Source organism: Pimephales promelas, chromosome 12, assembly GCF_988280905.1.
Source record: "Pimephales promelas chromosome 12, fPimPro1.hap1.1, whole genome shotgun sequence".
Lineage (NCBI taxonomy): Eukaryota > Metazoa > Chordata > Actinopteri > Cypriniformes > Leuciscidae > Pimephales > Pimephales promelas.
Genome location: NC_142780.1, coordinates 5824167 through 5837338, shown reverse-complemented (window position 1 = coordinate 5837338; position 13172 = coordinate 5824167). Strand labels below are relative to the sequence as shown.

The 13172-nt window shown below is 35.5% G+C and overlaps 1 protein-coding gene across 2 annotated transcripts in view; it reads left to right on the top strand.

The window, feature by feature from the left end:
- tars2 (threonyl-tRNA synthetase 2, mitochondrial) overlaps window positions 1-12482 on the top strand; it is a 45715-nt gene extending 33233 nt beyond the window's left edge. For both annotated transcript variants that reach the window (XM_039661664.2, XM_039661663.2), the window contains exons 13-18: window positions 6516-6593; window positions 7253-7353; window positions 10456-10557; window positions 10633-10705; window positions 10800-10914; window positions 12221-12482. In XM_039661664.2, coding sequence (XP_039517598.2) covers window positions 6516-6593; window positions 7253-7353; window positions 10456-10557; window positions 10633-10705; window positions 10800-10914; window positions 12221-12363 — 612 coding nt within the window. In that variant the 3' untranslated portion in view covers window positions 12364-12482. The remainder of the gene's footprint in view (window positions 1-6515; window positions 6594-7252; window positions 7354-10455; window positions 10558-10632; window positions 10706-10799; window positions 10915-12220) is intronic.
- The last annotated feature ends 690 nt before the right edge of the window (window positions 12483-13172 follow it).

Genomic DNA, 13172 nt, shown 5'->3' with positions numbered 1-13172 from the left:
GAGTCTAGTTTGTTTTCCCCCAAAAGTGGGCGTGAACCTATTCTGTTACATTCTATGATGCAGCACCGGTTGTGCGTATATGAAAAAGTTAATGGTAGCACTTTACAATAAGGTTCATTAGTTAACATTAGTTAATGTATTTACTAACATGTACTAACCATGAGCAATACATTTGTTACTGCATTTGTTCATCTTTGTTAATGTTAGTTCATAAAAATACAGCTGTTCATTGTTTGTTCATGTTAGTTCACGGTGCATTAACTAATGTTAACAAGATTTTAATCAAGTATTAGTAAATGTTGAAAATAACATTAACAAAGATTAACAAATGCTGTATATGTGCTATTCATTATTAGTTCATATTAACTAATGTAGTTAACTAATGTTAAAGGATTAGTTCACTTTTGAAAAAACTTTTGCTGATAATTTACTCACCCCCATGTCATCCAAGATGTCCATGTCTTTCTTTCCTCAGTCGAAAAGAAATTATGGTTTTTGATGAAAACATTCCAGGATTTTTCTCCATATAATGGACTTCAATGGGAACCGGATGGTTCAAGGTCCAAAAGACAGTTAATAACAGTTTCAGATGCAGCTTCAAATGTCTTTAAACGACACCAGACGATGAATAAGGGTCTTATCATGCGAAACGATCGGTTATTTCAAAGCTTATTCCAAAAATGTAACTTTTCTAAGGACAAATGCTAGCCTTGCTATATTCTCTGAGGCGCGTTTGTAACGTCACGTAATACGTAATTACGTTCAAAAGGTCACGGGCGACGTAGCCGGAAGTACAGAATCAAAATCGTCCGACATCGTTGTTTTACCTTTTAATTCCTTTTTTGTAAACGGCGTTTGAGTTAGTTTTCACGTTCAACCTATGCGTTCAACTTGTAAACACTGACTCTGTACTTTCGGCTACTTCGCCCGTGACCTTTTGAACGTAATTACGTAATACGTGACGTTGCAAACGCGCCTCACAGAATGGAGAAAGGCTAGCATTTGTCCTTAGAAAAGTTACATTTTTGGAATAAGCTTTGAAATAACCGATCGTTTCGCATGATAAGACCCTTATTCATCGTCTGGTGTCGTTTAAAGACATTTGAAGCTGCACTGAAACTGTTATTAACTGTCTTTTGGACCTGAACCATCCGGTTCCCATTGAAGTCCATTATATGGAGAAAAATCCTGGAATGTTTTCATCAAAAACCTTAATTTCTTTTCGACTGAGGAAAGAAAGACATGGACATCTTGGATGACATGGGGGTGAGTAAATTATCAGCAAAAGTTTTTTCAAAAGTGAACTAATCCTTTAACTAACGAACCTTATTGTAAAGTGTTACCTAGTTAATAATTGTATTTTGTATTTTATTAAGGAAAATATTTTGGTTTGACTTGTATATTTTTTGATTAGATAAGATAGCATTTTAAGCTGTCATATGGTGATGGTTTATGTTACAATGTGCCCCTCTCATGTTACAATGTACCCCACCTATGGGGCATGTAGTCACATATCAACATTTCTTTCAGGGTAAATCAAGAAAAAAGTATACACTGTATTAATAAAACAAAACCACATAATTGTACGAGACATGTGGGAAATTAATGTGGGAAAAAATAAATACTCTAAATAGATTTGCAACAAACTGAGAAAGTCAAAAAGCGTTATGTAGTGCCCTGCTCTCCCCTATGTGAGATTCAACACAGTCTTTCTGTTGTGTGACTGTGTGGAATTTCTTTGAATTGCCATGAATTTAATTCCACTTCCTGTCATTCCAATTCAACTTTCTGTGGGGTGCTGCCAAGCTTCCTTTTTTTAGGACCTTGTACGCCACTATGTACGCTTAAAAATAAACTGTGGCGTTTTGAATGAACTTTTGATAATAAAACTTCAATTTCTGCATATGAGAAATATTTCTTTTTCATTCGCATTCACGTTATTATATGCCTATATATAGATGTCAGTCGAATATAATAGGCGGGATTTATGGTAATTGAGAATGAACATGCACGCGCATCCCATTTACGACTGGTTGGAATTCACTAACACACACACACACGTTTCACTATCACATCTGACGTTTACAAAGTATTTGTGAATCAGGAGAAAAGTTAATAATTGTATTTTGCATTTTATTAAGGAAAATATTTTGGTTTGACTTGTATATGTTTTGATTAGATAAGATAGCATTTTAAGCTGTCATATGGTGATGGTTTAAAATGTTACAATGTGCCCCTCTCATGTTACAATGTACCCCACCTATGGGGCATGTAGTCACATTTCAACATTTCTTTCAGGGTAAATCAAGAAAAAAAGTATACACTGTATTAATAAAACAAAACCACATAATTGTACGAGACATGTGGGAAATTAATGTGGGAAAAAATAAATACTCTAAATAGATTTGCCACAAACTGAGAAAGTCAAAAAGCGTTATGTAGTGCCCTGCTCTCCCCTATGTGAGATTCAACACATTCTTTCTGTTGTGTGACTGTGTGGAATTTCTTTGAATTGCCATGAATTTAATTCCACTTCCTGTCATTCCAATTCCAATTCAACTTTCTGTGGGGCGGAGTCAATTCAATTCAAATTCCAATTCATGAATTGAATGGAGGCCAATTCTGAAATTCTGAATTTTGCACAAGCCTGGTTGGTACGCAAGAAATCTACACCTGCTCCCAGCCACGCGTAAATGGTGCGCTTAAAATCTGAACATTTTGCTCACTCACTAATAAGGCTGCATTTTAATTCACCGTAATCGGGTACATATTTAAACAGCATTTAGAAAAAATATTTTATATAGTAATTACATACGGTTTTTCTTTTTACTTTTATTATGAGAGCCAGTAATAGCAGATCTGGTGATGGATGGCGGTCCTTCTCCAGTTTGAATAGGCTATGATTTTTCCGAAGTGAACTGATTTGTTTTTTGCTGTCAAGCTTAATGTCGAACTACTTTCTTCTCACTTAAGGGACTGTTCGATTAACAGATGAAACTCCATTAACTGCATCTGTAATATGCTGCCAAGCTTCCTTTTTGTAGGACCTCATACGCCACTGTGTACGCTTAAAAATAAACTGTGGCGTTTTGAATGAACTTTTAATAATAAAACTTCAATTTCTGCATATGAGAAATATTTATTTTTCATTCGCATTCACGTTATTATATGCCTATATATAGATGTCAGTCGAATATAATGGGCGGGATTTATGGTAATTGAGAATGAACATGCACGCGCATCCCATTTACGACTGGTTGGAATTCACTAACACACACACACGTTTCACTATCACATCTGACGTTTACAAAGTATTTGTGAATCAGGAGAAGAGTTTTCGGTCTCTTTACGCGCAAATCACTCTCATATTTACTCGTATATTTACGAATGTTTCATGAATGAGACCCAATGTGTGTATCAGTAAATTTGAAGTCACAGAGAGAAATGCTTTAAGAGTTGCAAACTTGTAGACTAATTCACGTACTGATTTGCAGATGACTAAAATTTCTCTGTGACTTCACATTTTTTGATTTAGGTGTGTAAATGTGTTTTGCACTATATTCACTGCAGCAACTATAGCAAAAATGTGAGCGTACGAGTTACTTAATTTGTGATTTGTAGGAAAGGATTTGTACACCTGCAATGAAGAATTTGAGATGTGTAACTGTTGTGTTGTGTTTGTGGAAGATAAAAAAAGTCTACAAGTTTGCAATTTCTAGATACACATGTGTGGCTATTCTCTACAAAACAAATTTCAGTATCGTAGGCGTTTAGTAGTTTTACACCAAAAATATCTACATAGTTATATGTGCTTTTCACATATATATATATATATATATATATATTTTTTTTTTTTTTACAGTGGTGTGAATAAGTTTTGGCAGCCATGCTAAAGTTGCCTAAAAAGAGGAATAAAAAAAATCATCTTTTGGATATTGATCTTAATGCCTTTATTAGAAAAATGAGGAAAACTCCAACCTTTAAGGACACCAATTTTCTTTGTGAATGAATAATGTATCATAAATAAATAAATGTTTTTCCTTAAAATACGGGGTGCATAAGTCAGGACACCCCTATGTTAAATTCCCATAGAGTCAGGCAGATTTTTATTTTTGAAAGCCAGTTATTTCATGGATCCAGGATAATATGCATCCTGATAAAGTTCCCTTGACCTTTGGAATTAAAATATCCCCACATCATCACACACCATTCACCATGCCTAGAGATTGGCATGGTTTTACTTCAGTTAGCCTAATAGCTGGTTTGATTTGCATTGAAAGATGATCTTATGGAAAGTACCCTATGCCAATCTCTAGGTGTGGTGGAAGGTGTGTGATGATGTGGGGATATTTTAATTCCAAAGGCCAAGGGAACTTTATCAGGATGCATATTATCCTGGATCCATGAAATAACTGGCTTTCAAAAATAAAAATCTGCCTGACTCTATGGGAATTTAACATAGGGGTGTCCTGACTTATGCACCCCGTATTTTAAGGAAAAACATTTATTTATTTATGATACATTATTCATTCACAAAGAAAATTGGTGTCCTTAAAGGTTGGAGTTTTCCCTCATTTTTCTAATTAAAGGGTTAGTTCACCCCAAAATGAAAATTAAGTCATTAATTACTCACCCCCATGCTGTGTCCTTAAAGGTTGGAGTTTTCCCTCATTTTTCTAATTAAAGGGTTAGTTCACCCCAAAATGAAAATTAAGTCATTAATTACTCACCCCCATGCTGTACCAACCCCGCAAGACCTTCGTTCATCTTCGGAACACAAATAAAGATATTTTTGATTGAATCTGAGAGCTGGATCAGTCCTACCTAAGGGACTGGCTCTTGACGGCCTATAAAGTCATTAAAGAAAAGGTTTAAATATTCCACGAGCCTACAGCGGCTCAATTATAAGTTTATCAAGCGACGAGACTACTTTTTGTGCGAAAAAAAACATAAATAACGACTTTATTCGACTATTTCACTACTTCCTTATGGGCGCATGCGCGAGAACTGAGACGAGGACGTTCTTCTCCTTCGACTACTTTTTGTTACCGGCTGCTCCGCTTAGGAGTTTTACCGCCACCTACCGTATAAAATGAGGATCCATATATAAGGCACTTCGGATTATAAGGAACACTGTCGTTTTTTGAAAAGATTAAAGGTGCACCTTGTAGTGCGAAAAATACGCAAATTGAAAAGTTTATGTACAGCGCGCATCTTCCTCTGCTTGTAAACAGAAAGTTTTACGCTTCCAGCTATATCAGCACATCATCTTATACGGTAGGTGGCGGTAAAACTCCTAAGCGGTGAGCAGCCGGTAACAAGAAGTAGTCGAAGGAGAAGAACGTCCTCGTCTCAGTTCTCGCGCATGCGCCCACAAGGAAGTAATATAATAGTCGAATAAAGTCGTTATTTATGTTTTTTTTTCGCACAAAAAGTATTCTCGTCGCTTGATAAACTTATAATTGAGCCGCTGTAGGCACATGGAATATTTAAACCTTTTCTTTAATGACTTTATGGGCCGTCAAGAGCCAGTCCCTTAGGTAGGACTGATCCAGCTCTCAGATTCAATCAAAAATATCTTCATTTGTGTTCCGAAGATGAACGAAGGTCTTGCGGGGTTGGTACAGCATGGGGGTGAGTAATTAATGACTTAATTTTCATTTTTGGGTGAACTAACCCTTTAAGGCATTAAGATCAATATCCAAAAGATGATTTTTTTTTTATTCCTCTTTTTAGGCAACTTTAGCATGGGGGTCAACTTATTCACACCACTGTATATTTCTATTTAGCATTAATTTACCATTTAGTACTTAATCATATTTATTTAGGCATATCATATCAGTTGCCTAGGCAGATTTTCTAATTTAAAATCATGTCATGTTTAATACAGAGCAATTTTTAGTAGTTTTAGCTAACAACACTGGTGCATGACGCAGAAGGCCGTTTGTGTTCCTGCATCTGGTGTCAGGATAATGCGATTCTGTCTGTACTCTGTACATGTACCAACATATGCGGTGAGACAATATAGGAAACATGCGGAGTAAGTGTAGGGCAGGTCCAAACAGACGGGTTACGTGACAAGGATCCATTCTTGTTGATCATCAGGGTCACAGTGTGGAATGAGGTGAGTAGGTCATGGGTGTCAGAGGAGGGAAACATACGGCCAATGTGTGAAGAGAATCAGTCAGCCAATCAGAGCCGAGTATGCCGTATGTAAGGCAGGCAGTGTTAAGCGCACAACGCAAGGCCTTTGCTTTATAAGGATGGATGTGGTTTCCAGGCAGGGTTGTCTGATTTTTCGGGGGGGATAAACAAGGAAACTCTAATATCTCTCCTAGCGCTCTCTTCCTCAAACTAATGCTGTTTTCGGCTCTGCATATTTTGGGATTATTGAATTAGATGTTTACAGAAGGTACTTTTATTAGTGCTTCCAGGACCAAACTTGTTCACTGACACATTCCAGATTTCCATCTGAAATGAGACTCTCTCTCTCTCTTGTATTTGTCCCGGAGCAGCATTTGGAGAGCAGTCTCAAGCAGTTTGAGGAGCACTGGGAGTTAAACCCCGGAGATGGGGCGTTTTATGGGCCCAAGGTGAGCGAGCCCGGCAGAAAAAGAGGCACTGTGCCGGACACTGCATGGAAAAAAAAATGTGCTAGTGAAAGAAAATGATGAAAAAGGGATATTATTTTCCCTCATACATTTTTAACCTTGATGTTGATAAATTTTATTAATACATTAACACATATACACAAAAAAAAAATGTCTTATTAACCCCCAAATTTAATGTGTTTGAGGTATTTTTTGCTCCGCAAGGCTGTATTTTTATTTATTTTTTTATCAAAATACAGTAAAACGGTAATCTTGTTAAATATTATTACAATTTAAAATAACTGTTTTCTAAAAATACAGTTGTTAAACAAATACAGTTAGGTATTTGGTGTATGCACGTGCGTTTTCGCAGCGTGTATGTGTGTACTCAACAGACTAGTTTAAAAATTATTATTAGTTTTAAAAAAAGCATATATTTGAAATGGAAGTCAATTTTGACTAGTTTAATGTATCCTTGCTGCATAAAAGTATTAATTTCTTAACTTTTAGATGCGCATTAAGTTACACACATTTCCTAGCTGGGGGTCGATGTATTTAAACACATCAGTTTCTGAGCAGTGAAGCTTGTAGCTCAGTAGTTCGTCCCTTGTTAGATGCTAAAGAGAAATTTGGTGTTCAGCTGCTCATTGTGTTCTGTTCAGATCGACATCCAGATACGGGATGCCCTTGGCCGACAGCACCAGTGTGCCACGATTCAGCTGGACTTCCAGTTACCCATCAGATTTAACCTGCAGTATATTGGGTAAGATCTCTCCTGACTGATACACTCACATGTAGAGGTTTAGCTCACTTTTTACCCGAAATATGAATAAAATATGAACAATTATGTGAACTTATATTTTGCATGAACACAATGTAGCCTGTTTTAAGACCATTAAGATTTTCTACAATGGGAAATTATTTTTATAAATATTAAGTACATTTCCCCACAATTCTCATTATGTGCATTGTGGCAGTTTACTTGTAGTAAGCTTCTAGTAATTCCCACAGTTTTTGTATTTTTCAGTTTTCATTTTTAATTTTAAAGTTTTAGTAATTTTTGTTATTTTTATTTTTATTTTTTTAGTTATTGTTTGTTTTTAAATGCCTATATAGTTTTTATTCATTTCTATTCGTTTTGGTTTGCTATTTAAGTCGCTCAATCTAATTATTCATTTTACAGTTTTATTAATTTTGTTGTTTATCATTTTTATTTATTATCGTTTTTTAAATATGTCCATATACTTTTTTTAATAATTTGTGTTTTAGTTTTAGTTTATTTTAGTGACGCAAGTTCAATTTATATAACGTTAGTAATTTAGTTTTTTTCATTTGTCTGTATAGTTTATTTATTTTTGTTTTAGTTTGCTATTTTAGTGTATCAAGTTATTTTATTATTTTAAATTAAGTACCTTTGTTGTTTTTATCATAGTTTTTATTAATTTATATTTCAGTTTTAGTTTGCTGTTTTAGGGGGTCAATTTAATTTTTAATGTTGTAAAAAGAATTGTCTATATAGTTTTTAAAAAAAAAAAATTCTGTTTTGGTTTGCCGTTTTAGTGCATCATGCTAAACTAAATAAAAATGAGATCTTGCTTTGGCAACTAGATGAAATAAGTTTGTTGGGTAAATATTTTTTTCCTCGCTACATGTTGTGACTATAGTAACTAATTACTAGGGCTCTTAGTTAAACGCGTTATTAACGGTGTTAACGCAAACCCATTTTAACGGCGGAAAATCGACCAAAGCGCAAGCGGATCTAGCTAGACCAGAAACAATACAACAGGCACGCCGCATACACTTTTTGGGCTTGCGAGCCGACCAAATAGTTGGTTAACGTTACATTTAGAGTGGATGACGAGTGCGAGACGCCGAAATGGATGCCAGTAAGATTCTGAATGGAAACTTAACTTTATTAAAAAGTTGCCAAATGGTTCCATTGACAAGACCAAAGTGACCTGTGTGTTTTGTAGTTGTGAACTGAGCTATCATCATCGCAGCACGTCCAGTCTGAAATACCACTTGATGGCCAAGCACCAGTGTTGTGCAAGTTACTTCCAAACTGTAATAGATTAGGTATTACTTGTTACTGTTATTTAAAAGTAATTCATTACCTTACAATATTACTGTCCCAGAATTGTAACGTGTTACATTACTCATGTATTACTTTTGAGTTACTTTCACCAAAATAACTAAGTAGAACTTAACTTTGGGGCTGTAACGATATGCAATATGAAACCGAAATCGCGATTCGCCACACGACTCAGATCCACGAACCTACAGAATCGCAACACACCTCTTCCAACTCCAGCGTTATTCTCCTTACCGTCCATATCCAATGCTGCCTTATCTTTAAATTAGGCTGTTAGTATTATTTGAAGTTAACATTATAAAATACGTAGACCTACACCACAAAACTAGTTGAGGATAAATTATTTAAAATTGGGGAAGTCAATGACATTTGCAGTCAAAACTTGAAATAAAAATTCTCTGAAAATACATTTTATTGAAACGTATATAGGCCACTTCCTTAAAGGACTGCAGACATTAGACAAATATCAGTCTATGTTTTATTTTTAATATTAGGGAAAAGACACACATTCATGCGTGACAAAAAAATTGCAAAATATATTTTTTGTAATTCTGTTATTTACACTGCGCAAATCGGATGAGGAAGCTTTGGTTCTCCAGTCTCCATAGAACTTAAAATATTCATTCATTATTCATTTTATTTTAGTTTTCGTGTTCGCATTTATGAGGAAAAAACAATGTTACAGACACGACCGCTCTGAACTGGCACTAAAAGACTGCTTTAAAACTTTCACATATCTGTTGCCTTTAAGAAGTAAAAGCAGACAATACACTGTAATACAACTGTAATACAAGCCTCACTGAACATGTAACGAGTAAAATATTACTGAAAATTGATTAGTAATGCCTTACACTACTGCGTTACAGCAAAAAGTAATATGTTACTGTAATGTATTACTTTTGTAATGCGTTACTCCCAACACTGCCAAGCACGCGCACACACACACACACACACACACAGCTGATGCGACTTCTCCACCCCTTCGTCAATATCAGGACCTCGTCAGCATTTCTTTCACTCTTTTATTGATAGAGACAGTGTTACGAGAGATTATTTGCTCCAAGTGAGAATGTTAGTGTGAATTTGAACACTATATATGCCAATTTTGTTTTCAATAAAAAACATTTGCACAAAGCAAGCTGATCCACTTTTCCATGTTGATGAGCATTAAAATGAGAAGATATAATGGGACAAAAATAAATAAAGAGACATTTAGATTAGATAATGTGCGATTAATCGCGAGTTAACTATGACATTAATGCGATTAATCGCGATTAAACATTTTAATCGTTTAACAGCACTAGTAATAACTATTTGTAATATAGTAACAAATATATTTAAATCAATAATAAATGATGCATAATTACCACCAATTAAAATAGAGTAATAAGTATATTTACATTAATAATAAATTATGCATAATTACAACCCATTAACCCTAAACCAATCCCTAACCTTATAGTAAGTACATGTAGTTAATTAATAGAAAAAGAAACCTTAAAATAAAGTGTAACTCCTTTTTTGGTTAACTTTTATTTCAAGTATTTTGTGTTCACGTACCTAACTCATTCGGCATGAATCCAAATGTGCGCACCTCACGTTTGTTTGCATCATTGGATTTTGTCATGGCATATTTCAGATGATAAATGAAAAATATGGAAAATCAAAGGCAGTCTGAATATCACGCTAATGGTTTTAATCCTTAGAACATGTTAAACATCTTGTTCTCCATATTCTGTCAAGTGAATGTATGTCATGTGATCTGTGTTTCAGGGCTGATGGACAGATGCACAGGCCGATCATGATACACCGGGCAGTGCTGGGGTCCTTGGAGAGGATGATCGCCATCCTGGCCGAAAACTTTGGAGGGAAATGGTTTGTGTGGATGCTTGTGTGTGAGTTCAGTGATGTCTGGAGTTGGTGAAGTTTTCATTTTTCTTTCTTTCTCAGGCCTTTCTGGCTGTCTCCAGCACAGGTGATGGTTGTGCCAGTAGGAGGCGACAGTGACACATATGGGCAAGAGGTCAGAAGAAACAACTCTCTGGACAAACTTCATTTAGATATGAACATTGTATGGATAGTTCTGGGTGTTTGATGCATTGCGCTCTCTGTTTAAGGTGGTCTGCAGACTGAGGGAAGCTGGGTTCATGGCTGATATTGATGATGATCGTGGCAACACCTTAAATAAGAAAATCCGCTCTGCCCAGCTCGCACAGTACAATTATATATTCGGTAAGGATTTAGTCTGGGATATTTTAAGTCAAGACACCCTTTATTTCTATAGAGCTTTATACAACAGATTGTTTCAAATCAGCCTCATAGTAAGGCAAGTTTATTTGTCTCATACACAATGGTAATTCAAAGTGCTTTACATAGAAGAAATTAAAATAATCAGAAGAAATAAGGATAATTATAACAGTAATAAACAGTATAATAAGTCAATGAATCAAACTTCATTGAAATGCTGCTGTAAAAAGACTATTCACCTCGATTTAGTTCAATAGCAGTGTTGATGTTGCAAAAGTTCATTAACCCTTATGCTGCATTAGGGACATTTTTGGTCTTTTGCAGTTTGATTTCTTTGACCATTTTGGCTGTTTTAATGCAAATGGTATGAAATTTGGCAAAATTGTGACTTTTTGGATACATGTAAAAAATGTGATCCCATTTTGCAAAATATGTATAACACACACTGTGTAGATCAAATAGTAACACTCAGCACCATAAAGACCAAAAATGGCCCATTGAAACCCATTAAAACGTTGTTTAAATCTGAGGCTGTCAGTAATACATGAAACATGATTTTTGCACAAACATCCTTTCATTTTGAAGCAAAAGCATTATATTTGCATTATATAGTGTATTCCACCAGATGACGTCACTACATATTTATTCCCTATGGGTGGAAATGCACCTTATTTTAGGCAATAGGCAATGTTTAATAGGTGGCCATTTTTGGTCTCTAACGCGCTAAGTGGGATTTTTTGCAAAGTGGGACTGTGATAATCCAAATCTAAAGTTTTCTCTTTGCATTTAGTTTATTGAAAATAATTGAATTTTTGTGTTTTTTCCTCTGATACAAATCGATGGTTTCGCAAACAAAACTGGTAATTAAAGGGTTAAAATCCTAAAATTGAATACATTTTTGGTAGTTATGATGAGGACTGATGCTGGTTAAAATATTTAACTTGGTAAAAGTGGAAAATAATAATAATATATAATATTTTAGGCAATGTTTAATATGTGGCCATTTTTGGTCCTTAATGCACTCAACGGTGTTAAATCTAATGCAGCACAAGGGTTAACACAGTAATATTACTGTATGTTAAGTGTTTTTTTAATCGCAATTGAAATGCTTTCTCTCATCCCACATATGATTTCTGCAGTTGAGTGTTGTGCAGAAATGACAAGCTTCAGCTTTAAGTGTTTCAATGGTTTTATTGTTCCCATCCAGAAAACACGTGTGTATGTAATGAGTGTTCTGGGGCCTATTAAGAAAAGGTCAGATAAAGCAAACCTGACTCTGTTTGTCACGCAGTGGTCGGAGAGAAAGAGCGTGAAAGCGGGAGCGTGAGCGTGCGGACGAGAGGAGGGAAGCAGCTCGGCCAGAAACCACTGGAGGATGTGATGAGGTCACTGACTGAACTCGGACAGAGACGCAGCGGTCAGGAGGAGCTTTAAATGTGAGCCAGAGATATGAGACGCACATTCATTTCACCAGTGGATCTCTGAGCCTGCAAGGCTTATTTTTTATTTTATTTTTTATTTATAATGAGATAATAAATTACTTTTAATATTCAGTCTCTCTGTTTCTTAATTAAGATTTGATTAATATTGATGTTGTGTAGGACATTTTCATCAAGGGAAAACTAATAGCTTTCGTTTAGTCATAAATGCTTAACAGATCAGTAATTCATAAACGCCTATGAAAGTACATAAATCAGGGAGTTTTAAACTTGGGTCTTGGATTTCTTGGAAATTTCATAGAAAAAAAGTTTTAACCCCTTAACTGTAGGTTACCACAGGTAGGACGCTTGCCATTATATTTTTAAAACAATAAGAAAAGACCTTAAGTAATATTGACAAACTATATATCATTTGAAAGCTTACAATCTCTAGTTTCCATATTTGGTGACTGATTTTCAAAATAAATCACACAGGAGCCGTAATTTATCAATTTTCAACAAGAATATTTTCATACTCCTAATGCTACGTTCACAACGGACGCGAATCGCGCGTCAAATAGACGTGTCTAGTTTGACGCTTGACCACTTTGTGTTATTTCGCGTGTCAAGAGCGAAACTGGCGCGCGTAAAAACAAAAGTTTGAAGCGAAATTTACGCGCGTCAGAATAGAAATCCGTTGGCGGCCATTGTTTTTATGTCGACCGAGCATTCATCAAGAGAGTTACTGCTCTGTATTTACTCTGGAGAGCAGAACAGCGGCGTGGGGATCATCGGCGCCGTATATTTGTGTCCAACGGACCCTTC